Source organism: Channa argus, chromosome 5, assembly GCF_033026475.1.
Source record: "Channa argus isolate prfri chromosome 5, Channa argus male v1.0, whole genome shotgun sequence".
Taxonomy (NCBI): Eukaryota; Metazoa; Chordata; class Actinopteri; order Anabantiformes; family Channidae; genus Channa; species Channa argus.
Genome location: NC_090201.1, coordinates 1,308,997 through 1,336,741, shown reverse-complemented (window position 1 = coordinate 1,336,741; position 27,745 = coordinate 1,308,997). Strand labels below are relative to the sequence as shown.

Sequence of the window (27,745 nt, the reverse complement as noted above, 5' to 3'; positions counted from 1 at the left end):
CCAAGCGAGAACAGTTAGAACATGCAAACTCCTCACAGAAAGGCCACATCAGCAGGGGATTTGAACCAGAGACCTTCTAGCTATGAGCCTGCAGCACTAATCATTCCACCCTCGTGCTGCCTCTTTTTTACTTTTTCTCTGTTTCTCTTCATGGTTACCTACATATATTTGCAGTTGTTGTTTGTTGTGTTGTAAATGTAATAGCAATAATGCACAATGACAACATGAAAACAATTCAATGAAAATCATTCCCGAGTTTTTAATTTTGGGTCCTAAATAGATATAAAATGGAGAAAACATGTACAGTCGATGCTATAAAGTGATGATTAAGATCCTCTTATCTTCAACCTATTCCTTTTAGATATGAGCTTTAGATTCTACCCCTTTTACAGCACCTGGGTAAATGACAACTTTATATTCATTATGTTTCTCTTCATGACTCTGAAAATAATTAAAAGTTGTCAAAGGAGTAAACAAGCAGGAAAAGAGCATTTCACTAAACAATTTGATGTCCCCAAACACAAACACGTTACTGTGGATCTAATTCCTGCACTTTATTTTTACATCTTTAAAAACAGTAAGTGTTTTATACATTTTTAATCCATCTTCAAGTTTTTTTTTTTTCCCATATATTTACTGCTGTGACTGAAACACATCTGCTTTCCATATTTGTTCTGGCTCTAATTTTAAAGTTTCCTTTAAGATTACAATGACCCTCCCTCCTGACATCTATTTTATATATTGTCCTTAGATTCCATTATCTGCAATTTGAGAAGCATGGTTGGAAACACATGGTTTGAGGGTTCTGTATGAGAACATCTGTGGATTATTCATATTTGGTATTTCCAAACCTTTGCACCATACACAGGACAATAATGGAGCAACTGAAGGTTGAAGGTTTTGATTTCACAATATTTAGTTTATCTAAATAAGTTTATCTCAAGGTCCCTGAGAAACACTTTGTACCCTATGAATGATGTCAGCATTTTCAATTTAACTCTATATCAGAATTGAAAAGGTTATCAAACAGTGTTTACTGTACGTGCATTAAGCCTCCACTACAATTGTGGCTGTTGTGGCTTCTGAAGTCATTACTGTAGAACAGCTACTATAGGAATACCCAGCAATGATGCTGCGCTTTGGAAAGGAAACGGAGCTATGCATGGAAATACTGTGGTTACAGACTTTTTGGACGACTGCTGCAGGATATTTGGATTCTTGGTACAAAGCAAGGCATCATAAGGTGGGAGGACCAGCATCTTTAGGGGTGCACAACTAAAATGTACGTTCTTACACCACCAGCTGATGCTCCCTGTGCTCTAATTTCAAGACATTAGCCACCAAATGTCTTAAAAGGTCACTCCGATTATATTCAAAGCCATTGGGAGTGAAATTTAAAATGATACCCAGCAGTGTGTAGGCAGCCTCCCTACAAAATGAATCTGACAAGGTGAGTAAAACACCTTAATATTCCCACTGCATTCCAGGGGAAAGCTTGAATAATCTATCATACATTAGGTTGTAAACAAATTCCACTGTGAGGCATTCGCTCAAGTGAAGGGAAACAAAGAGAGAAAGTCCCCGCTGGAGCTTCGTTCACCGCAAATATCTCACTATCACTAGGCACAGACATTAAAATGACAAAACACTAACAGTGTGGAGGAGAGGGATGTAATATGGAAAACAAGATTTGTCGAGATTTGGGGACGTTTTTGCTGTCAGACACATTATGCACAGTAAGAATTATAAAAGGACGAACTAGTCTGTCACATACCTCTCACTGATCTCATGCTTGGAACAAATACTATTAACTCCGTATCCAGTTCTTCCCATTGTGGGTCTGAATCAGGCTTGTTATATGCTGGAGGAGTCGCATCTTATTGCATTTTTGTCAAGGACACCAGCACTGCCAGCTCGCGAGTGCTCATGTATAATACCTATTTGAATGCAGCTGGGTGCAAAAGTGTGTGTCCTCTTATTTTGAAATGCCAAAAAGAATAAACATACACAATATTTAATGCACAGTTAGCTACTACAAAGGTTCAGAAATAATTTGTTATTTTAAAAATTTTGTACACCACTCGGGCATAACTTTATGACCACCTGTGCAATTTACTTCCATCAAATACAGTGGCTGAATTCTTCTTTTGCAATGTTTTGCAATTTTTTTCATTTCCAAGTTGGAACTGTAAGAAAGGTGATACTGCTACTCTCTGTTTATTATTGAGGTCAGTAGTCATACTGGAAGGCTTTATAAGCAAAGGGGGTTTAAAGTTAAATATGGTGGTGGTTTTCTATATGATCGGTGTATGTCAAGGGCGACGGTACGTATGTAAAGTAATGCAAACTTAACCCCAAACTCCAAAGTACAAATTGAATGAAGATTAAATCATTCTGATCAAAAGACATTTGTACAAGCTGGTGAGACATTTTATAAAACTATGCTGATTATGTGGCTTTTTTAATTCTTTATTCTTTATTCTAAAAGTGATACAAACGTTTGTGCTTACAGTAGGGAATGCTTTTTTTATTTTTTTTTATTACCATGATCTAGAAGCCTTTCAAATTTGCCATGTATTGATATCAATAAATGTGCTTACAGTAAAATTACAGTACAGTAAAAACAAAATCCACAGTCCTTCATCTGTGCAAAAAATCATTATGAAGTATATGTGAAAATAATACACTGTAAGTTTAATCCCACAGCGTTGTTTTGTTTGTTGTACAAAGTCCCTTCTTTTTCTTACTATCCCTCCACTGAACTCAAAGAGGGTTCAGAGAATTTTAGGCTAAAAAGTCAACTTTTAAAGATGTCAACTTGATTTGATTAACTTAGACTGCGGACGCTTATACGCTTTTAAATATCTTTCCATGGTGCAGTGACTGGATGTTGTTTGGGCACCTGTCAGCTGTTTCACCACTGTCTCCGTGTGGGTTTCTTACAGTTTGAAGTACATTTGTTTCCAAACTTGAACAACAGCATCCATCCATCCATTATGGGGGGGCTGGACCCTGTCCCAGCAGTCATTGTGTGATAGGTGGGGTCCAGTCTGTCTCAGGACCAACCATTCACACCTGCAGGTCATTTAGAGTCACCAATGAACTTGAATGTAAATGAATGTAAATTGATAACTAGTAGTTCTAGTAGTGTAACTAATAGTTCTTCACCTCCTCTGGTAAAACTGTCAGCGACAAAGATCCAGCTTCCCATTATAAGTCAGGCTGCATGCTGTAGTCTCCCTCCACTGAAACAGAAGTGCCAACTATCAACACACTTCAACAGTTCTTCGTGTGGTACTGAGGCGGGTCGGTTGGTGACAGGGCCCGAGTACTTTTAAGTGACTGATGGAGACTGAGTCGCTTTGAATTTCATCAAGCTTCGCTCCGACACACTCAACTTGAACACAGAGCTAAAGTTCTATGGTCTACCAACATGTAGTTAAAGTCTGGCAACAAACCCTGAAATTCGACTGTGTTCATGCTAAATAAGCACGTAGTTATTTTGTGCCCATGCCAGAAAAAGAGCATTTTGTTTTATGAGGCCTAGGGAGTATCTCCATCATCAACTCGGTGTTTTCTTTAAATATCAGCTTTCTCTGTGAGTGGCAAGGTCAGCCAATGTGGCTTGGAAAACAATAAGACAACGGTATCGTGATTGTCCAGATGATGGATAGACATAAACAGTAGTGCTTTGAAATAGCTTACCAGTGAATAAATTTCCCATACAGCCTTGGATCCCACACAAATCCAGACCTTACATTATGCAAAATTTGCCAGTAATTGCTGACTTAGTTTAAACACCTGCACACACTATAATACGACTGTCAGATCAGATTTCCACTGTAGCTTGCTCCTTGTTTTATCCTTTTATGTCCACAGTTATGTTTCCAAAAAAAGTGTTAAAAAGTAATTTAAAAAATAAGGAACATTTAACGTTTTCTATAAAAAATTAATTGATGGAAAAATCTTCCATAAAAAATTCTTCAATGCCTTTTTTTTCTAAACAAATGATTGTTACCACCTTTAATTCTAGGTTTGATTACCTATATACCTGTGAAGAAAAATGATGATGTTGTGTTTAAAATCGTTAAAATGTTTAGCATTAAGGTTAGTGACATTTCTCTTAATAGCACTCCTGTGTTGTGTGAGGACGTGGTGTTTCCCCTACGTATATTTTGTAGACTTCTGTACAATAAAATTTCAAAGATCAATCAAATCCACATACATGATTGTTGTGTTGAGCATCTGTCAAGACTTGACACACAAAACAGTCTCAAATCCAGTGCTGCACTGCCTCAATGTACAAGTCGCTGGTTGCAGAAAAAAAAAACAGTGGACCAACAGCATCGGCAGGAAGTAAGAACCAGACGTTCTTTATTGTGGCAGAAAATGGACCATGAGACAAACATGGGTAGCAGTTGGTCTAAAGACACAGAGTTTCTGATCTTCTTCCGCAGCCACGTCTCTCTCACATTGTATCGTGCTTTTATAGACATGGTAATATGCTAATGTTCAGTGTTTATGACTTTTACTATGGATGGGCACTTTTGGTCCGTGACAAGCAGTTTTTTGTTTTTTTTTAAATTGCTGGCCTGGTCATGAGCAATAGAAAATATTATTACAATAAACATCAATGACAAAATAACAATGAATGCCCACAAACACGCACCCACATTCATGAGTTACACTAAACAGAAAGGAACAATAGATTTACTTTTTTACTTTATGTTGCAAATTAACATGGTAACTGTACTGTGGCCATGGTTATAATCCAAGTTAAGCGCATTATTAGGAAAACATTTGCTAATTGCCATTACACACAAAGACCGTCTTTAGAGACATGTGAGACAACGTTAGGATTATGGCAGAGCTGGCGTCACGTTCTAATATGTTTAGTATAGTATAGTTCATTAGTATGGCCCAAGGTTACTGGTTATTTGGTCAAACTTTAGAAAGCTCCTTCACAGTCACAGAAGATACCACGACTGTTTTTACAGACTCCTTGTTGCCGCTTTAACTCCACCAGAAACAATGCAACTCCCACTATCACAGTCTTCTGTGAAAGTGGAACCTGGAGAACAGAGCTTTCATTAACGTCTTGTTGTAAAGTTGTTTTCACTTTTGCTCCCAAGAGTCGAAGCAGCAAGACTTTACAAGCACTCGACAGTCATGGCCTCCGTTCAGCCGAACCCTTAAACAGTTCATCTGAGGTAAGACTTCTAAGAGGCAGGCAGACGGCCAGGACATCATGTTTAATGAAGCTTCCTGCACAGGTTGCTTGATCCAACAACACAGTACATCATGTGCATGAAATTAGTTTGCCATGTTGGGCCCTGTCTGTCTGTCTGTAGATAGAAAACACGTTTAAGAACACAGACACTGTATATTAATGCAAGATAACTTCGCAGTCCTTGATCCCATTCTGGAGCTACTAATTAATAACATTATTATGAGCCACATGCAATGTAAAGACAACTTTGGTTCAGTGTCATATATCATAGTTGCGTTCAAAGTTTAAATCAGGAGCCACTGACTAATGCTCACCCATAGTCACTGAGTGTCTATAGTACTGTATGTTCAGGACCTTTCAATTATAACCATTATAATGCTGAAGAGAAAAATATTACATGTACAATCAAATACTGACAGAAACATATGAGTGTTGGGAGAAGAACTAACCACAGCTGCTTGTTATGTGTGAATGTTTTTTTTTTTTTTCAATCAAAAGCTGAACTCTGATACTGCTCTGCTTTGTTCACAAAGACTAGTTTGCCCGTTGAAATCAACAGAAACATGCAGAAAAGCCAAAGTCTTTTCACCCATTTTCCACCTACACAGGTGTTTGTTCTATTGCCTGATTACTGTAGACCCCTCCTCAGGGCCTGATCTCACTGACTCTGTTATTACTGTGCCCACAGTAGTTAAGCATTGACTATAGAGAAGTAACACATTTTCCACTTTGGCTCAGCAGACTCACATTATAGTCCACAACTTTAATAAGTTTAAGTGTAAAATAACTAGTCATTAACAAACATAAAAATCTGGTGCATAAAACAAGTATGAAAACAAAATAAGATCATTTGTTTTTCACTCTGCAATGACTCCAGGCTTACTCCACTTAAACTACAATTACCATCTTGCTGTGGTTTATCCCTCTGGCAACGAGTCAGGTTATACAGACAATTCAATCATGGCATTGAATGGCGACTAATCATTCTCGGCCCCTAGTTCAGGTCACCTACTGCTTACTGATGTGTGGGCCCTTGGTAAGTATGTCAGTCTGCCAGAGTTTCATAAGGAGGGGTGGGTCACAGTTTCCAAAGTGCTGCTGGGGTGGTGGTCAGGGCTGGTGGGTGGGTGACAAAAGTCAGGCTTTGACACAAGAGACACAAGTTTGTGTTTTGTTTTGATGTGGTTACTTCAGTCAGTGTTTGTGTATGTTAAGTGACTCCCCCAATCTTTCCCCAACCATCTACCATTTTACTTTTGGCCCATAATCTAACCAGTTTGTGTCTGTTGTGTCTTAACAATATTCCATAATGTAAGTATCGCAACACACACCACAATCTTTCCTTAACCCTTACTGCTGGTCTGTGCATATGTGTAACAAAAGGATCTTACATCATTTGCAACATTATGGTGCATGATATTACATGATCCAGACCTACTGAGTCCACTAGAATGTGGAGCAGGTACCTACTGGATAAAGTGTTGATGTTGGCCATTGAACGTTGTGATAACATCCAAAGCAGGTGTGTTGTAAAGTTGCAGTTTAGTCACTAAACTGCACAAGTCCCTCAGGTCAAAAAATGTCTGTGCCAAATTAAGAGGTTAATTGTTTAAGGCGTTCCTGAGCTATCATGTTCCCAAGAATGGGGTGAATGTGAGTTTACTGTGACCTTGACACCTTTGACCTCTGAAAACCAAAGTCTAACCAGTTCATCCTGTAAATCTGACAATTTACAAGCAATTCCTTCAAGGCGTTCCTGAGACACAGCGTTCATGTTTATGGGATACACAACCAGCATAATAATACCTCAGACTTTAAACTGGACAGAGGCGTGAAAATGAATGTGTGCGTTAAGTGTCCTGATACAGGCCGCATTAAACCAGTAGCTGTAAAAATTCCTCCTCGTCCGGACTGTAGGATGCGACTGGGTTGGACAGTATTTTTTATGCTTGTCTGGACACAATGTTTTCAATCATGATATGACACCAGTGATTTTTATTCATTTAATCATCTGAGCAATTAGCCATTTCAGCGGGACTGATAGGCTCCCATACTAAGCAGTTATCACATGACACTATCTAATGGCGGGTGGTAAAAGAGTAGCGTCAGCCTCTGTCCACTCAATTAAATAATGTGACCTGTGCAATGGAAAGTGAGCTTCCCCTTTCTGAGCCCCTGGGCCCCCACCCTGTATTCTTCGTCATTTTGTGTCTTTTAACAGAGCTCTTTCAAACAAGAAACATGAGCAGAAACATTAAAGGCTCCTGCACATGGGCTTCTGCCCAGTAGGCCCACTCAGTAATCCATCCATGGTTGGAGGTCCAATCAAACCAAACTGAGCACACGTCTGCGTGTGCACAGTCAAACAAATTTCCCCTCATATAAACAACACATTGTACGAGCCACAGGTGACGAAACCACTTGAAACTGCACCAGTAGAATGCATCAGTGAAGCTGAGGACAGAAGGGGCTTTACTTAAATGTTTTCTTAGTGAGTCACGGAGTTACACGTGTGGGACTGCCATTACATCATGAGGCAGGGCTTTAGGAACAAACACATGGGGTGAGCAGTGTTCCATGGGAACTTATGGAAAGAAAATATGAACAGCATCAGCACTATTCTCTGTGGTTTTCCAAACGTACTACACATTAAGCATGAGCAGTCACAGCAATTCAAGGACGGAAAAAAAAGAACAGGCCTTCAGTGTTACTATGTATGCATAGTAATCATTTGCAGTGTCAAACCATACCATGAACAAATATACAAGCCTCGATTTAAGGACTTCAGTATTTCCATTACACACAACATGCAATCAGCTAAATGGGCTAAAATGCTGGCGAACAGAGAGGAGCTGATGAGCTGAAATCTGAGATCGCATCGGGTATTAAGGACAGGCCAGAGTACAACAAGTGATTATTAGGAGTCGTAATTAAAGATGGACTCCAGTAAACCTTTCAGACGCGTTCGATGGCCGCACACCAGATCAAAGGCACGAGCTCATTAGCACTGACACCGATATGGCCCATGGTTTCATTATGAATGTGTGCAAACAGCTTCTCAAGAAGCAGCCAAACAGGGCTTTTAATCATGTTGACAAAAAGGCCTTTTAATGCTGTAAATGATCAGAAGTCTGTAGACCAACTCCTAACTTTTACAACTTTAACAGTAAAGCAAGAGCAGTGCAAAACAATGAAGGTGGAAAATAAATTAGAAAGTCATTATAGCAGCACCTGTCAGCTGCTACTAGGTCCGGTCAGAAAAACAGAGAATCAAATCTATTGTGACAACAGAGGCATTGTTACAAGAAGAGGAAGCACTACCCACATTTGCACTGTAATTTGCTCACCAGTTTTGTCTTATGTAAATCTCTATTTATTATCACTACTAACACAGGATAGAATAATCTTTTTGTCCATGCATGTATTACTGCTCAGGAGCCATTAGTACTTCTCAGTGAACATGTGTAGCTGCTGTAGAAGCAATTCACAGGTTTAGCTTTGTAAAAAACAAAAATCATTTCAATGATAATTATGATTCATCAATTTTTTTTTTTGTTTTTTTTTTGGCAGGTTTAATGATAAATTCCATTGTACTCAAAGACAAATTTTATGAGGTGAGAGAAACAACTGTTAAGGCAATGAGACGTTAGTAAATGGATGCATATTATCTGAGCCACTTCTTTTGGAAAGTGCATTTTTGGCAGTTTGGAAAGAAATGTTTTGTTTCCATTTAACATAGTGACTGAGTGGCTGATAATTAGACTTAACTTGACTTATTTAAATGATAAAAACTACCAGTCGGAGCAGCTCAACACTCGTGTTTCTTCACCTGGATTTTAACCCAGACAACCCAGATGAAGATTAGACCCAAGTTTTAATGAACCAAAAACAATCTCTAAATAAAAATTTCCAAACGCTCCTCAGGCACTGATAAAGCTGCAGGAGCCTTTCCATGGAAAAACTACTGCTATGACTATAGCTGCAAATATTATCGAGATTATTTCGGGTCAACGCTCAGTGTAGCCAACCTTTTCTATAGACTGGAGATGGCTGGAGCAGGTTGCTTATGAACAATGGGTCAAACTACCCGTTGGCAGGTGCAAGGTCAAGACCTCCAGAAATTGCTATTTTGCAGTGATTGCCCCTGAAGGTTTTACAACATAATATAATTATTATTTTAGGTATTATTGTTATTATTGATATTATAGGTATTTTTTGTTTTTAAGATTTAAAATATTCCACTGACTTCAAAATCAAAAGCCAACTCAAAATGTTAGTTCTTTCAGAGTAAATTATGAGTTTGGTTTTCTTGGAAGACAACTAACAATTTTATCCATGTCTATAATTGCAACATCCACAGTTAACCAGAGCACATCACACCCGTGTCTCTGTCTCTTACTCTACAATAAAGATCTTAAAGGGAGTCAACAGCGTTTCGTTTAGATCCACTTACATGTCTTGTGAAGCTTTAACATCAGCGTCAAGGGTCAATATCATTATATCATATACTGTACAAGGTCTTTAGTTACTTCAGCACAGAATGTTTTAGAAGACCTTCGTACTTAAAATGGTTTAGTTATCACCACACACCCACACAACAATGAGTGTACAAAAGTAAGCATTCAGTCCATGTTTGATGAGGTTTTGATATGGTTCCAGCAGCTGTATTAATCGTATGGATCCAATGTTTTCTATAGATCTATTTTGTCGGCTTTCATACAGCGAGCGTGTAAACATCCTTTGAAGAAGCTCTAAATACCTGACTACAGCAAAACCATTTAGAAATAAAAGCCTCCAAAAAGCTCCACTGTACAGGCCCGGGACAACTTTTCAGTTGTTCCACTTTGATTTCTAGAGGATAGGATCACGGCAAAGACACATTTTTTTAGGAGTCAGGGAATGTTGCTAGATCTGCTTTTAACATACACTAGTTAAAGTGCTCAGAGTGCCATGTTTTAGGGGCTCAGTTTTGTTCACCATTTGAGACAAAACACTTACCTACACTGAAATCACATTAGGCTCTTTGTAAACATCAACTGTAGATTATCAGTGGATTTAAAGGAACAAGTGCATTAGGTACAAAAACCCATCAATGGCTGAATGATTACTATCTGATAAAAAACTAATTTAAACAAGGAATAATCAAACTTAGTGTTCGTGAAGAATCGTAGTTATTTTGTGTAGAACGAAAAATCACCGTTGGATTAGATCTTTAACTATAACCATTAACTGGGTTACATGATATTATATTTTGCATGTATCTGTAAGAACCTCTATTTCATGTACAATTAACATTTTCTTCACAGATGACATTATTACATTTCCTGAGATGAAAGAATACCTCTTTCCTGAATATATATTAAACATAAAAGCCTTTATTCTCCAATTAATTAAAATTTAAACACCTCAGGAGAGCGCTATTGTTTCAGTAAGTTTTCACTTTGAATGATTATTCCTTTTAAGCAAGTGCCAACTTATACATAAAATATAAAAAAAAAAAAGCTTGTGAACTTCCTTTGTAGTATATGTGCAAACAAGCATTGCCCTTTTCCCCTGTCATAGGTTTCAAATGAACCCAATCCTGTATGACAGCAATCACGTTAGCACGTCATCACTGCTGTCATACAAAAACTGCACAACGTAAAGTTGCCTTAGTGCCTTTAAAAGTCCCAGCTGTAGGGTCACACCCGCGAGTGTTAACCCCCAGGATTCATATCCCCTCACACAGCAGTGAATGTTGGTCCTGCAGATCCAGAGCGGAGCATCATACTGGTCACCAGAGGTGACGAGCCCTCCCCCTCCACACCCTCTGCGCCAATCAAACCCTGCTGGTGTAAGTTGAGAATGGAGTCTGCGATGATGCGGGCTGTTTTCTTCTGGTATCCTCCAGATGTTACCATGAGTATGGGGATGTCCCGTCGCCTCGCAGCCCTGAACACAATCTCATCTCTCTTTACAATGCCCTGGCAAATAAGAGTAAGGAAAAACTGTCAGTCTCTCCACAACTTTAGGTCGTAGTAGTAATTTGTGTGTGAAGCTGCAGGCTAATGTTTCTATCTGCACTCCCTGCTTCGCCCGAGGAGAAATCTGGAAGTGGTCTGATTCCCATATCTCACTGCTCCGCTATGGCGCAGTAAGCCACTCAGGGAGACACATATGTAGTAGAAGGGACTGGAAAGAAAAATCCCTGTCTAGAGATTAAGAGCATGAACAGCTTGTGTCAAAAATCGCAATTTTTATGGAGCAATTTGTAGCACGAGGGCTGATTCTAAACTTTATTTGCCATGTTACTAACATATGTTCAACCAGAAAATTAAATAGCAGTTATCAAGGCTGCATTCTTCAGGCCATTTAACAGCCTAAATCACAAAGTAACACACATCAGTACCACTAACCATTTCTGCTTATTCACCTTATTTGCTCCAATTATTTTGGGGGATTTGAAGGATCACTGGCAGAAAGTCTCTGCACACAGGAAGTAATAAATCCTCATTTGGACCAATTATAAAAATGCACAGTATGCTTTTAAATTTCCAGATAAATCAGCTTTGTGAAGCCTAATCTGATCCAGCTGTCACTTCTATATTTAGAAATGTGTTCTGCCATTAGAGCAGAGCAGATAAACATGGTCAAAATGAGGCTTTAAGAATTCTGCTTTGGAGAGAACAGCTGATGCTCTGGCTTTTTTGTCCCCAAACACGGTTCACGTAGTGCGTGGACACTAATGACAATGCCTGGTTCAGCCATCTCAAAACAAAATCCCCAGTGAACCTAGTCAAGGCCTGCTCTTGTTCAGGCGTCCAGGTGATCACACTCTGTCCACAAGGTGGCTACTGTATATAAGCTACTAAACGCTCTGAGCATTTACATAAGGAGAGTAATGAACGATCATGGTGTTTCTCCTGTTGTCCCATGCTACAGGGGCCCTACTGGCATCGATTAGATGGAAGCTCAAACGTCACACTCAAGCATGCAACCACGGGCGAAATCAAACTTGGGGTAGATCAAATTGTCCACTTTTCCATAACTCACAACAAACTGCATTGTAACTACAGATTCCTACTTTACTAACTAACGCAGTCTAATCCAGTCCTGCAATAAATTCAGTTTTTGCTGACTTAGTTCATACGTTGATTATAGGATAAGCGAGAATTATTTCATACACAGTAGGTAACAACACCTGTGGAGATATGGAGAGTCCTCCAAGAGGGTCCCCATCCAAGATGTCTGTCCCTGCATTGTAGACAATGATGTCAGGTCTGCTCTCATTCAGAGACCCTTCAGAGTGAAGTTCTACTTTCTGAAGGTACTCCGAGTCTTCAGTGCCCCAGTCCAGTTCTACTTTCCGCTTTATGGCTCCTGAAATGGATCCCAGGCATCCATTTGAGATGTACACCATACAGACATCACAAAACAGTGGCAGTTGTTTAGAGTAATATCGATTTCTATTGGCTGTTGTATTTCAAGACGGGCAGAGGAAAGTATTTCTGATGACTGAGGTTTAAGACAATAGTTGGAGAAAGTCACTGAGTTTTTCTACAGAATACCAATACATACAAAAGTGCAGTAGAGCTGTAATGAATTCTAATTTATATTTCCAATAATGTAAATGAAGGGAAAGGTTAATTAGGAGACCTTTATGTTTCAAAGTCCGGAAAGACTTAAGCTGCAAAAGCAGGAAAGAAAGATGTAAAACAATGTAAAATAAAGTTCTTGGTTATATTTCAAGTCTAGTCCTGCTAGTTTTTCATGAATCTTTAAAAGTAAAAAAAGCAGCAACAATTGGAAGCTTTGGTCTTCGAAGGTACAGGAAATGTGTCATGTGTCATTTTTATCTTAAACAAGCCAGAATGAACTATTTCACTTTCTCAAGTGGAGAGACAATTATATGTCAATTAATGTCATGAATTTAAATACTTGCACGGAGGAAGACAGCTGAAGGATCAAGAGAATTTAAAGGAAGGGCTGACATTTCCTCCAGAGTATTGTTAAAACGGGTCACATGCTCACATGGTCATTCCTGTTAGATCATCTTGGATGTACTCACAGATTTGTTTGTGTAAAAGCTACTGAGTGATAACAGAGTGAGTTGCAGCACCACATGATTAAAATGGCAATGAGGGGCTGGAAGTGGAGGAGGCAGCCTCCTCCACTCCACCCACAACCACCAACAAGGCATGAGGGAGAATGGAGAGTTTATTTTGATACTAGAAGGAATCACATGACAACAAGTACATGGTAACACATGACCTGTAAAAACATGTTTAAAGTTATTAATGATTACTAAAGAAAAATTCATGGTGAGCTCACTTACTTTTGGCATATCCATCCCCAGGATAGATGTGGCAATTATACATATCCATTATGAATACTCGCCTGTCATCCAAGAAGTCACGCTCGTGTCCATTTCCCTGCAACAGAACAGCTTCCATTTATTTTGATGCTCACTGTTTCTTTACATATTATCCAAACTTGATAAACTGAATCAAGTTATAGTTTTTTTTTTTTTTTTTTACCCTTGATAATGCCTCGTTTATGTCTAATAAGAAGCAGCTTTGTATTTTGACAGGCTACTACATCACTCAACTGTGCCATGCTCCCAAGTTCCACACAAATATTCCTCCTATCTGACACTGGGCTGACTTATAGCACCCGATAAAAGATAAATTGTCCTGTCATGTTGTGGTAGACATTAAATAAAAAAAAAATTATAATTTTCTCCATCCTTCCATTTGTCACCCAAAGTGTCTGTCTGCTTTTTTTTTTTTTTTTTTTTTTAATTTAACCTTTTATATAACCAGATAAAACCAAATGAGATCAAGATTTCATTTACTAGGGAGACCTGGCCAAGAGGTCAGCAGCACACGTCATAATACATTTATACAATTTTAAATACACATTACAAACAATTAGTTAAAATAAGGTATTGCATACAGTTTAGCATTACAAAGTGCAGTAGTTGATGACAAGGTAACAATTTAAAGACACAAGAACTGTCCAATGGACTCTCCAATGGACACAGTCGGGGCGACTGTGGCGCAGAAAGGTAGAGCGGTTGTCCACCAATCTCACAGTTGCTGGTTCAATCCCTGGCTCCTCCGGTCACATGTCGAAGTGACCTTGAGCAAGACACTGAACCCCAACTTAGTTGCTCCCGGTGAGTGTTGGCCATCGGGGTGTGTGTGTGATTGTGAGTGTGAATGGGTGAATAAGAAGCAGTGTAAAGCGCTTTGAGTGCCAATAGGTAGAAAACATTTACCATTTACTCTCGTTGTTTGGTGAAAGAACGGAAGGCTTCAAGTGAAATGAGTTTTGATATCTTTAGTTCCAGTTTGGAGATTACTCCAGGCAGAAGGGGCAGCAGAACTGAATGCTCGGTTCCCCATTTCAGTCCACAACACAATGAACAATGAGTCGATAAATGTAACTCAAACATAAAGCATAATGGCTTTTGGTTCTTTGTAGAAGAGAGCATAAATATAATGGAACCAAACCCTTATAAATCAGCATCATCCAGTGAGTATATCTTTGTATGCTCAAAGAAGGCCACTTAGCTTGTATAGTACACCTCAACAATCGAGCAAAGGTAAAAAGGTTGTCGATAAAAGACATTTACCCATTCTGAGGGAGAAGGAGGATTTGTCACGACAATAAAAGGCGAGTTTCACTCTCGATTTGTAGACCGAGTTAGCAATGTGTGGAAAGCTCCTGATCAAATATAAAGCCCAGATACTTGTAACAGAAAATGGTAAATGTTCTGCACTTATGTAGCACTTTTCTACCTATTTGCACTCAAAGCGCTGTACATTGCTTCTTATTCACCCATTCACACTCACAAGCTGCTATGCAGCTGGCCAACACTCACCGGGAGCAACTAAGTTGGGGTTCAGTGTCTTCCTCAAGGACACTTTGACATGTGACTGGAGGAGCTGGGGATTGAACCAACAACTAGTTAGGGGCGCCACAGACGCCCCCAACTATAAGCAATGAATACCAGCAAGCAATAACCACACTGTTTGAAAGATAATCTACAAACCAACAAGTGGCTTGGTCTCACATGCGAATCCGTAATGAAGACTTGATCAAAAGTGTGTGATCAACAGTATCAAATGTAAAAAATAGCAACACAATATTTTTCACAATCCGGTGCCTGAATAATATTTAAAACTTTCACATGGCAGAAACAGTGCTTTGCTGCTTTCTATCAAGAATAGCCACAGCACCAAGCCTAGTATCATTGGATGTATGGGACAAGGAGGGGTTGTTAGGTGTTGGGTGAGCATCTTGCCTGAGTGGCTGTACATTATAATGCATTGTTACATGCTTTACAAAGAAGTTGTTTCTTAATGAGTGGTTCCACCATACATTTGAGGCAAAGATTAAATGAAATATCACTGAGCCTAGCAGTTATTAAAAAAAGGGCAAGCAATGCCAGTTGGCCCGCAGGGCAAAAAAGTGGCCAAGCTGGAAACAGCCAGCAAGGCTACTTTAGATGTTGGCTTTTGTGATGATGGCACTGGAAGTATTCCCTGCAGGACCTCTACAGTTCAACCCAGCAGATGTTCCATTTTATCTATTGGTCTTGCTCACTCCCTTAATGGCCATTTCTTAATGACCGATTGGCAGTGGATATCATCAAGCTGTAAGCGATACGATGTGTTGATGTCCCACTGTTGATGTCCCACTCATTTTCGGATCTGCAGTCATTTGCTTATGCTTGTTGAGTGTCAACACAAAGGTATGAAGAGACAGAATTCAAGCTATTCCCTTCCCCACAAAAACGAATTTTACAGCATGACGTATTAATAATACTGCTGGGAAGTGGCTCATGATTAACAACTATGCACAGTGTATTTATGGTCATTCATTCTCAACATCAATTTTAATCTAGTGGTAATAACATTTCTTGTTGGATTGTAAGTGCTATTTCCATGGTGTAATAAACATCATAATTTCATGATGTACCATTATTATCTATTACCCTTAACAACCCTTAAAGGAATGATAACAGAAGGGTTTTAACACTGGTGGTGGGGACATGCAAATGTTTTGTAAAATGATGAATTATCACAAAACTGTTTCTAATGTATTTACTGTAAATGCATCTAAAATTTCAAGACTAAAACTACTTAAACGCAGACAAATGTACCCTGAGACTTCATTTACTAATATACACAACATTATACCATTCGATAATTATAACTCATGCTAGCATGTCAATGTGGGATTTTGCTTTTCTACTTGGTTAAAGTTAAGTTATTTTGCAGCGAACTGCAACAAATGATTAGTTTTATTATGGAATAATCTGATGATTATTTTCTCAAGTTATTGATTTTTTTGGGGGGTTTGTTTTGTAAAAATTGCACCTGTCACTGCTCTCAACTACTGTAAATAATTATCAAAACAGCTGGCAATTAACTGTTGGTACTTGACAGCGCAGCCAGACTAATTCTCTCTGTAACTTTAGGTTTCTCTCTCTCTTGTCAACAGGATTATTTGGAAAGTATATTTTATTAATGATGATTAAAAATGTACACATTTTCACTAGGGATTAAATTTATAATAGGATGCATGTTTTGATCTGCATGAGAGGTGGTGTTCTTCAACATGGGTAAACGTGTTTAATGTGTTTCCTCCTTGCAGCCACTGTGTCCACATGTTTGGCAAATTGAATATCTGTCCTTGAGGACAACCCCACATTTTTTTTGGAGACATTGAAAGTAATTCTGCACTCCTCATTTTAATTTCTTCTTAGACGGATGGAAATTAGTGATGTGCATGTGCATGGGACTCCCTTTTCAGAGTCTCACGGACACACAGGTGTGATTTTGCATTTGGTTTGTCAACACATGCATAAGCACATGTTTATAGGAACCATCAATTTTAATAATGGTAAACCAGTATATCCTGCATCAATTGGATCTGCGTCTTAATGTTTGTTGGGAAAAAAACTTAATTATAACCAATTCATTACTACAAGCATCCACAATTGTTTCACTAGTCACTGATAGAGATTTTCCACAACTCATCACCAGTTGGAAAGCACATCAGTCTATAATTTTCCGGAGCTAATGAATTTGGTTGAAATCTGGTCCTTGAAGGGCATCCCATATTATTCCCATAATGTTTTACAATCATTAAGTCATTAAGTATGTAACCTGTGATGTTTCTCCATATATTTATTCAAACATTTTCTTTTCTTTGTCACTACTCTATACGGAAATTAAGTGGACAGATTTTTAGAATACACCATAGAAATGAGTTAGTATACAAAAGTACAATACAGTAATAGGGGATGTTTGTATTTAGAACCTCAAATGGATGATTACTATTTGTTGTTGACTGGGGGAATGAACAGCACAGCTGACTAGGCCAAAATGTCAATTTGTCTCAGAAGATTGACGTCAGTGTTATTTTTTAGGGTTGTAATTACTACTAATTATTACTTTTAATAATTACATTAATTTTATTTATTACATATACCTCCGTGCTTTCAAAAACTTTTTTTTCCCCTTTTGTTCTGCTTCATGAAATATTTACTCAGTATCTGTATTGATCTGCTGGTTTTGTCAATAGCCACAACGTAAAAAAATAAAAGGTCTATTTTTTGTTCCCAAGGTTCCTACGCCATGGGCCTTGGGAACCTTGAGACATCATTAAGGTTTCCTTAGTCCTCATGGCTAATTGGTGTAGGATAGACATCATGATGTCAAAACTACAAAGTCAAACTATAATTTGATAATCAGAACTCCAAAAAATGAGCGAGTGAGCTTGGTGCACTAATGACCTAATTTCCAAAATATGTAAAAGCAGGATGACATAAAGTACATTAAAATATATATATATATTACATACTGTATTTTTTTGTTGTTGTTGTTCTTTGAAGGATAAAAACACTACAGGAAGCTGTTTGTATCAAGTTATGATGAGCCAAATTGCACACTGAATGTGTCCCACTTTAATGGACACAACAATGCCATCTCTGGAAATGACTGGGTACTTACTGAAAGAGCACAGAGAGCATTTGAGTTCAACTTTGAACAATCTTTCACCATAGGCCTGGCATTCAGACAAAGACTAATGCTGCTTATTTTTGTTTTAAAGTTGCTCTGTTAAACGCCATATTTGTTTTGCTAGAAGAACACGCAAGAATTTTCCTTCTCACAGGATTTGCTGCAATAGACTGATGAGAATAATACTCCCCAACAACTTGTTCTAGAAGCAAAACAGTTTAGCACTTCTAAAATGTAAGTACTTGTACTCAGCCTGGGGAAAAGTGTGTATCGGGACGTCCCAACTGTTAATTCTCATCTATAGGACAGTTTTAAAACTGTATCCGTTTCAGGGTTCTACCAAGAACCTTCCTTTAAACTTAGTTCCTCTACCTGCATTTCCACTGCAGGAAACCTACTGAAGCCACGGTGGAAATGGAAACCACAATGCACATATACCTTTACCTTAGGGGAGGTTCCTAGACTTTGGTACGAGGAACCTTATGATAAGCATTTCTTTGACTGGCTGAGTGTTGATCACATGATTGAAAGTGTTACGGGTGTGTCAGGAACTTTTCAGATAAGCAGTGGGATAGGACATGCATTTATGTAACTCCCACTTTATGCATTTCTGAATTTGCTATTATTATTGTTTTAGTGCAAGACATAATGTTTCAACTTCGGTCATCACTTTCATCACAGTTAAATTAATTTAGATATTTAAAAAAAATAGACCATAGACCATAAGTGGCACAGATGCATATAGTTGAGACCATAGGCACAAGAAAGAAAATGATTATTTTAAGTGATAATTAAATTAAATTAAATCTTTTAGTTAAGTTTGGGTTTTATAATTAATGTGCATACTCTCATCCATAATCCTAATTAAGAAAGTGAGAAGTTTGTATCTAAAACCAGTTACTTTCTTGGTCGTGAACCTGCTAACTGTGAAAAAGCTGCACTTTTTAGGTTTGGGTTGGAATTTGGTTTGACAGCAACTGCAGATCCATTTTCATTCAGCTCCAAAAAACCAAAAATATCAACATTTGAATCAAATCATCACTATTTTAATATAGATAATGCACATTTGAAAAACAGGGCAAAGAGATAGCTGACATCACTAGAGCTATCCCAGTGATAGTCTAATTATATTCAACGCCTGTGTGCAATTATCTGTTTTCCAGTTCAGATGATTTTAGCTACATTGCACTGAATAAGACAGTTGGGGCCAATCTGTCCCACAGGGAGCCTCAATGATTGGTGTCATGGTGAAAGGGCTGTTATCTTTTCATCAATGCCAGCTCCTAAGCAGCACTGCACATTGACACAGAGAAAGGTGATGTGTTGGCTCACCTGATGAGCATCCAGATCAATGATAGTAGCCCTGGAGATGCCTTCCACTCTCTCAAACAGAAACTGAAAGATAAATGAGAAAATATAGGTCATAGTTTGTCTCTGAAGTTAACACACTGACAGATTTTCACTAAGGGATTCCAAAGTGAAACTTTTCTTTTTATTATTATATTTTTCCCCCTTTTAAAATTTCTACTTAGAGCACCATTGAAACAGAAACATTTTCAATACATTGGGCAGTTTTCAATAGTTAAAACTTGTTTTCTTTAAATTTGCTTGTTTGTTTTTATCATTATTATTATTGGTTTTGTTTATTAAGAAGAATAATGAGCAGAATTTATCATTTTTCAGTCAACAGGCTGAAGAGTTGCCAGATTCCTCTGTTAAATTGTAAGGAAATGTGTGAAGAGACTATTTGTACAGCAGCTGAAATTCCAGGGGCAGGAAACACGTTAGGTCCAGTTAGATCGTGTACTTACATTGACTTGTTACTAAGTGGCATTTGCACGTATACTTACGTGCCGTTTAATGTGCCACAGCTGAACTGAGCAGTGCACTTTTCCAGGGTGGATGACAATTGCTTAATCAACAAGCTCAGGGGCAGGACAACACATAACATCATGCTTGTAAGTTAGATAAAAAGTCAACTTTAACTCGCGTTGTGTAAAAGGCTGCTGTCTGTGTCCGTGTAAAAGTCTTTTCTACCTGCGGTAAAACACTGACATTTCTACTTTCTACAAGGGTTAATTGGCTGTATTGAAGTAATGTCTCCGACAACATAAATAAATACAGGAAAGGCTTTTCTTCCAATAATGGAAAAGTATGTCATAAAAAAAATTATTTCTCCCACATAGTTTCAGATTTTTGTCACAGATGCCAACAAAGACCGGATTTTTATGTTTTAGGAGACAACAGAAAACTAAAAATATGTGTAATTGTGAGCCGAAGTATGTTGGCAATTACATCTTGAACAATCCTATCTGAAATTCAGAGATCATTAAAATTGTTAATAATAAATGAAGTTACTGTGCACAACAGCTCCCACTTAGGAGAGTATCCTGCTGCCGGAGGAAAACATTCATTCAGTGATCTGGTATGCAGATAAATCATTGGCAGACTTTACTAATCCAAATGTTAAAGACTCTGTCTTATTGGCATAGGAGTTTTTTTTTTTTTTTTTTTGTCTCTTTACCTTGTTATAAGCATGAAATTACTATGAGGTCACAGAAATTGAACTTATGAATCCTTTGCTAAAATTATCAGCCACATGTCATAAGGCTGTAAAAGCAAAACTCCAGTGAGTATTGTAAAAATGTGTTTTTCGTTTATAATGCAAACAGTTATATAGTATTATTCTAAACAAATCGAACTTCTAACTGTGTCTGACTGTTCCTACCACTTAAATACTTCCAATGAGATTCAACTATAAGGATCAATCTTACCTTGATGGCTAAAGTGATGTCGGCATAGGCACAAAAGCCTCCTCCCCTGTCGCTAGAGCAGTGGTGAAAGCCTCCTCCTGGGAAACAGAAAAGTCTGTGGCTCACTGTGAGGGCCATTACACAAGCTGAGCAGTTCACTGGACATTTAAGGAGTCTATTATTCAAAACGAACATAATTGGCAAATTAGAATAGGCTGCGTATTGCCGGTTATAAGAAAAAGAAAAAAAGGGCTGCTGATCCCTGTGGTACAACAATGGTTGTATTGACACCAGAATGGGACCATTCAATTGCTACTAAAATACCTGAAGAGCAGCTATAGACCTGGATGAAGAGAATGACTCTGAAGATACCTTTTTCAAATTAGAGTGATAACCATTCATTCAGATGAAGAGTCCCCTCTGCCCTGCAATGCTCATTTACATTTAACCATAGTGAAGAGAAGAATATTAATAAAGGCCAGTAAGGCAATGGGTAAAATATAATTATCATTTATTGTCAGTCTTTTATAAAACCTCTGCCTACTCAGTGTTAAGCCACACAGTATGCAGATGTCAGGCATAGCTGAATAGCCTATATATCTTTATTAGAATCATGTTTATTAATGCCGAACAATCCTACCTCCTGATTCACCAACACAAAGTGTAAAGTAGCTGAGTAAGCAATAGGTACAAAGTAAAATTCGGAATCGGCTGTTTTTGTTCCTTGCGTGGCACAAACCAGAAGGGAGGAATAGAGAATGACCCTGGCTTTTCAGCCGAACAACTGATGGCAGCAAGTCGGAAAAGTTACACCACCACCCCCAGCAAAGACATCGACTTTAATTTAAAGAACATTTTACTATAATAGGGTACAACCTTTTACGGGAAGACTAATCACTACAATTCAGTTGTACAGATAGAATGAGACGCTTTTATCTACTGTATGTCAAGTGTGATAATCACACATGCAAATGGATAGTGATGATGTTGGTGGCAATTTTCTCAAGATTACCATATGTTCTCTGATTGAGAAGATCTAAAAGCATTTGAGGTGTAAAGTTGACCTGCAGGTTGTGTCGGCATAATCGCAACCAATGGAGCTGAAAATCTTTACACTGTTGCTTCGAGGACTCAAAAATGTCCTGGAACAGAAATGTGAAATTGCATTTTGTCTAAATTGCATTAGACTTTAAATGTTCGGTATGTAAGATTTAAGTAGCTATAATAGGTAAATTGAATATAGCATTTACAGTTAAGCTTTCATTAGTGTGTAATTCCTTGAAAAAAATCTATATAATATCTACATAGAGAGTAAAAAGTGTCCAACTGCATGCTTTGAAGTTTTAACCTTTTATTTTATTTTTTAATAGTTAATCATTGACAATTTAATTTGGCTTTAAAAAAAAAAAAAAAAAAAAGTGTAACATTGAACAAATAGTGTTAGTGGTGGTGTTGGTGGTTCAAGACCTTTGGGCAGTTGAATGCCCAGGTGTGTTATATTTCCTTTTATGTTATTTACAAGTAGACAGATGATGTCCAAAGAGGTTATCATTAGGCTGCAAAACCAAAAGTAATCCATCACAGAAGAAGGCAGACCTGTGAGAACTTGAGTAAATTCGAGTTTAATTCAAGATTAACCCCGAGCATGAAGCTGAGAGTAAGTTTGACAGGGAACAAAACTACCCCCTTCAGAAACAACAAAAGCAGAAGAACATAGTTCAGGCAGAAAGCCATAAAGAAACACATGCAGCAAATGATGGAAGAGATCCAAAACTTCCAAGAAAAACGCCTCAAAGAGGGAAAAGTTATTTAGCATAAAAAACGAAGGATTTCAGATTATATACCAGACAGACAGCAAACATCAAAGCTGAGGACAGGGATACTCAGGACTTTGGGCTACCGAGCTGAAAGTTGATGTGTTAGAGTAGGAAAAAGAGTCTGTACCTAACTTACAGATCCACAAGCTCTAGGAAGAGGCCTGTGGCCAACAACGAGGCCACGAATGGGAAAGATTGGGCCTGTTTTTGGGGACTGACAAAGATGAAGCACAATCAGGAGTCCAACCAAGCAGCTACGAGACGTCGCTAAAATATTAACAAAATGTTTTAAAAAAATAGAAGTTCTGCATATCCAGTTTTATTTATCGGAAACATTTTTTTATATGGATAGTTCTGGTTGTTTCACATGAAGAAAGTTTTCATTTCTGTGTTACAAGCTGGCTTGACGTGGATGGAGGTCGATGGGGAAACATGACGTCTGATTCGTCCATACTGTACGTCAACCAGGATTTAGCAACATGTGAATCAAAATACGATTGCAGGTGGTGAGTTTCCTAGTTACTGGGAGTCAAATCTGACGCAACCACAGCATACTGCCACAGAATCAAGTGGTTCTGAATGTTGAATAAATTGGTGACTTTTGTAAAGTTACTGTACAGAAATGTTTAGACACAGAGTCTGTCCACAAATGGACTTCTTAACAAACTAAAGCCCTGCTCAGATCCTTTCACCATAAATCAGAAAATGTTTGACTTTTGTTAAAAGGACATTTTAAAAAGACCAAAGGTTTTCATTTGCATAAACTCTCTGCACAGTTCCGAGCTGTGGCAGAACAGAGATGCTGTGGATTCTTAATATAGCAGTGCCAAAGTACTACTGCTAACAAATCAGAGGGGACCAAGATATGTCCCATGGACAAATTAAAATGACAGATGATATCTTCTTTGGTGGTCAGCAGGTGTCACAGAGTGTTACCATGGAAACATAGGTCTTAGTTCAGAGGCAGCCTAGGGGTAAAATTGACTTTTTAAGCTTTTGTGAAAATGTTAAACCCTACAGACCAGAGCAATGTGAAATGTGGATATTGCTCTGCAGTGTTGAAAAAAAAAAAAATATATGGACAGATCGAATGCATAGCTCTGATTTTTTTCTCTTCTGTGATGACTTACATTCTACTGGAACCAAGTTAAACACTGACACTAACAAGTAACTCACTTCACCCTAATGCAAAAAAACACCAGTATATCGCAAGCTGAGTGCAGATTTATTAGTTGTGCATTTATGTGTGTGTCAAGATCACTGTAAACTCACTTACCTACATTTATGGCCCATCCTCTTTCAACAGCCAGTTTTCCTGCCTGTGGAAGACAAAATATTTCAGTTTGTCAGTTTAATATGAATAAATGAACATGTAAGTATATGAAGCTTTCTAAGTGATTTTTTACTTTGTCAAATTGTCACCTTTTACAAATAAACAAAAAGATATTTTGGAGATGATTATTTTCGATGCAATATCATCATCGGCTGTGCTAACTGGTTTGCTGACCATGATATTTCTGTGTCTGATTGACCAGCCAACATGTTCTTAGGAAATGTGATATTTTGTGATGTTGGATTAGAGATTTTCATGTGTCTTCGTGTTCTGTTATGTTCAGCAGCTATAAGGTAAAATAAATTGCAATTGACAGATTTACAGACAGACACAAAACCTTGATGATTTATGTATTGAGCTGTGGTCATTATGTGTTTCAGCTTTAGCATAAGCACTGGAAGCAGGAGAACACATCTGTCCAACACAGAAAATAACACATTTCTCTTTTTTTTTTTCCAGCCATGTACTTTGTAAAATTAGAAATCATGCCCCTTTTGACAGAAAATGTTGATACAAAAAAATTGTTTATCCCCAAAGTAATAAAATGATTCCTATAAAAACAAACTGCATTGTCCCTGAACTGCCTGAACTCCTCCTACAAAACCATTTTCTGACCAAACACAGATGACCTACACTCTGTAGGGTCCCTATAAACCTTGCAGCTTCACAGATAAAGAATCTATGCAGTGTTACTTTCATAAAACATACACACAATGGTAAAAGATAAAACATCAAACATCCCCCCAAATATCGTCCAAAGTTCAGCAGTTACAACACAGAACCAATTTGCCTGCCTCTGACACAGATGTATTGTCTCTGCCTCTGACGGCGAGGCAGCAGTAGCACAACTGGCTACAATGATGATGACTTTACTTTTATGCAAACAACACAAAATTGAAGTCAGCAAAAATGATCAAATTGTGTTCATATATGGTATGATATATCATAGTCAATAGTATAATTGGGCCAGATATAAGATTTCATTTCATAAAAGAAAAGAAAATAAGCATATTAAGCAAAATGCTAAACTCCCCCTTTAAATTGAATTTGACAATGCTGGCACATACATTTACCTGTAGAATAACTGCGTAGGGTAAAAATCCATCTTTCTTTCCCCTTGGGGAATTCTCACACAGCCCCACTAAATGTTTGCTCTTAAAAGCAATTTTCGTGATCGAGAGAGAAACACATGCTGATCATTCTAATCCTGAGCTGAATGGCTCTGCATGAGGAAGAGCTGCTCGCTCCACTTGCTCATCCTCTTAACAAACCCACTGCGAGGTTATTTGATATACCTCACAAATAAAGGCCATTGTTGGGAATGTCGTTATACAACCTTCAAACCACTGCACTGTTTTCAATGAATGATGGAAAAGACGTAATCATATCAATTATTTGTTCACTGAGACATGTTAGCAAGGTGAAAGGAAGCCCCTCACAATTTTCTAGTGTCTTTTTTTTTGTAAGTCAAATGAATGCTGTTGCTTGCGCAGTAGCAACTGCTCCTTTTAAAAAGGCTGGTCAAGTTTTTTCTCTCTCAAAATGAAAAGAGGGCTTCTCTGCAGAGTATTCCCGAACCTCAGCATGTAGTATGCTCGAAGGGAGGAGATATGAGCTTGGGAGATTGTGTGTAATCTCTATGGCTCTCTGATGGATGAGTAATGAGACACATTAGCATGTATGCACACACTCGGGCACTCAGTCTGGGGAAAAGATACATTTTACTATAGCCCTTTAATTTAATCTCCGTGACTCCATCAACCATCACTCCCAGAATGCATCTCTTAGAATGAAAAGACCTTTGGCATGATGCTACGTCTGGTAATTATATCAAGTGTCTGTATTGGAAGTGATACAATGAGCCCTGTTTGCATACTACTAATCAGCTTGTGCACATTCGAGTCTGCAGCCATACATATATGGCATTAGCTCCCAGTTTGTTTCTTATTTCTTATTCATCCTTCGTTGCATAACAAGACAGAGACAGATGCCAGTTTCTTCTCTTGCTGCTCCAAAAAGAAAGAAAAAAAAAAAAGAGCTGATGTTACAGATCAACCTGCTATGCAGCTGGACTTCAGGGCTTAGTCCTTTGCCTTCTCCTCTGCTTGTTTTACACCAAATGTCTTTTTTCAACCCCAGCAAAAAAATACTTTCCCTTACTCTTCTCTGACAATGACAAACATAGAATCCGTGACTTTCCTTATATTTGTCACTGTATACCAATGCCATACAAAAATTAAAACCAACGGTGACTTTTTATTCAATATAATGTCTATCAATGCAGAACCTGCTTTTAGCAAAATTGTTTGTGAGCTCAAACAGCTCCATAGTTGTTAAAATATTAAAAACACATTAGGGAAGATGGATTTCTCTTCCCCAGCTAGGCTGTGAAAATATTACATTATTAACCAATTTAAGTAAACAATTAAGCTGCGCTCCATTTAGCTACAGTACATAAAATATTGGATAAAATATTAAATGCTATAATTTCTGTATTCTATCAACAAAACCCAGTTGGGAAAGTTTTAACATATTTAAAGGTTGAACTAACAGTGTAACACTTTCACCAGTCTCCACGTTTGAATTTAGTATTAAATGTCATCTTGAGACAGAAGCGACATAATAAATTGCACTTGGGTTTTGCATGAGATAAAGCAGCGTATCATGGCCAACAGCCCTGCAAATATAAACTCTATAGAGCTCAACACTTGACTGCCATCAAAGTGATTCATGAGGTGGGGACTGATGCAGATTTACAATCGTGCAGCCCACCTGTTCGTTCTGCGAGGCACCAGTCAAGGGTAATGGAATCAGACCACAACAATATGTTTTTCCTGGTACAGTGACAACAGTGATGTGTTGATCTTAAGGTACTTTATTTATATAACATGTAATAATCAATATATGCGTTCAGATTATCTAAAGAAAAAAAAAATCAAATTATAAAAATGGGACTTTTATTATGTTATAACACATACATACAAAACAAATATTTCTAGCGCATAGAAATAAAGACAAGGCTTTACTGTTATTAGTCTTGGTATTTTATACCCTTTTTTAGAAAAGTTAAACATTCAAATGTAAATTAAAAAAGAAATGATTTTGAAATTATTTGATTGATTTATGACTGTTTTACGTAAAAAAAAAAAAAAAAAAAAAAAAAGGTGGGACAAGAGCATGTTTACCACTGAATTGCATCACCTCTTCTTTTAACAACGCTGTGTACGTGTTTGGGGAATGAGGTGACTAATTGTTTTAATTGTCATTCTTGCTGGATATGGGATTTCAGCTGTTCAGTAATTTAGGGCCCTCCCTTTGTTGTATGTTTCACTTTATAATGCTCCAGTTGTTTTCAGTGGGTGACAGGTCTGGACTGCAGACAGACCTCTTTAGCACCTGGACTCTTTTCCTGCTGGTGTAATATGTGCAGAATGTGATTTGACATTGTGACCTTCACTAAATATTTTGCTCCAAGCCCTGTAGATGTCGCTCATTATAAATTTAAAATGTATCCATGATGTGTGCATTAATGCAACCCTGCGCACCATCAGTCTGACTTTCGATCTGTATTGATAATAAGTAAGATGGTTCCTTTCCTC

General features: G+C 37.9%; 1 protein-coding gene across 3 annotated transcripts in view; it reads right to left on the bottom strand.

Annotated features, from left to right (window-relative positions):
- The window catches only part of hdac11 (histone deacetylase 11), a 43,193-nt gene that overhangs the window by 8,701 nt on the left and 6,747 nt on the right, over positions 1 to 27,745 (bottom strand). For 2 of the 3 annotated variants that reach the window (XM_067504172.1, XM_067504173.1), the window contains exons 6-9: positions 24,090 to 24,132; positions 21,018 to 21,094; positions 19,576 to 19,638; positions 13,545 to 13,641 (exon numbers count right to left, since the gene is read on the bottom strand). In XM_067504172.1, coding sequence (XP_067360273.1) covers positions 13,545 to 13,641; positions 19,576 to 19,638; positions 21,018 to 21,094; positions 24,090 to 24,132 — 280 coding nt within the window. Of the gene's footprint in view, positions 1 to 239; positions 11,194 to 12,410; positions 12,590 to 13,544; positions 13,642 to 19,575; positions 19,639 to 21,017; positions 21,095 to 24,089; positions 24,133 to 27,745 lie in introns of those variants that run through there. The other variant, XM_067504171.1, reaches the window with a different exon arrangement.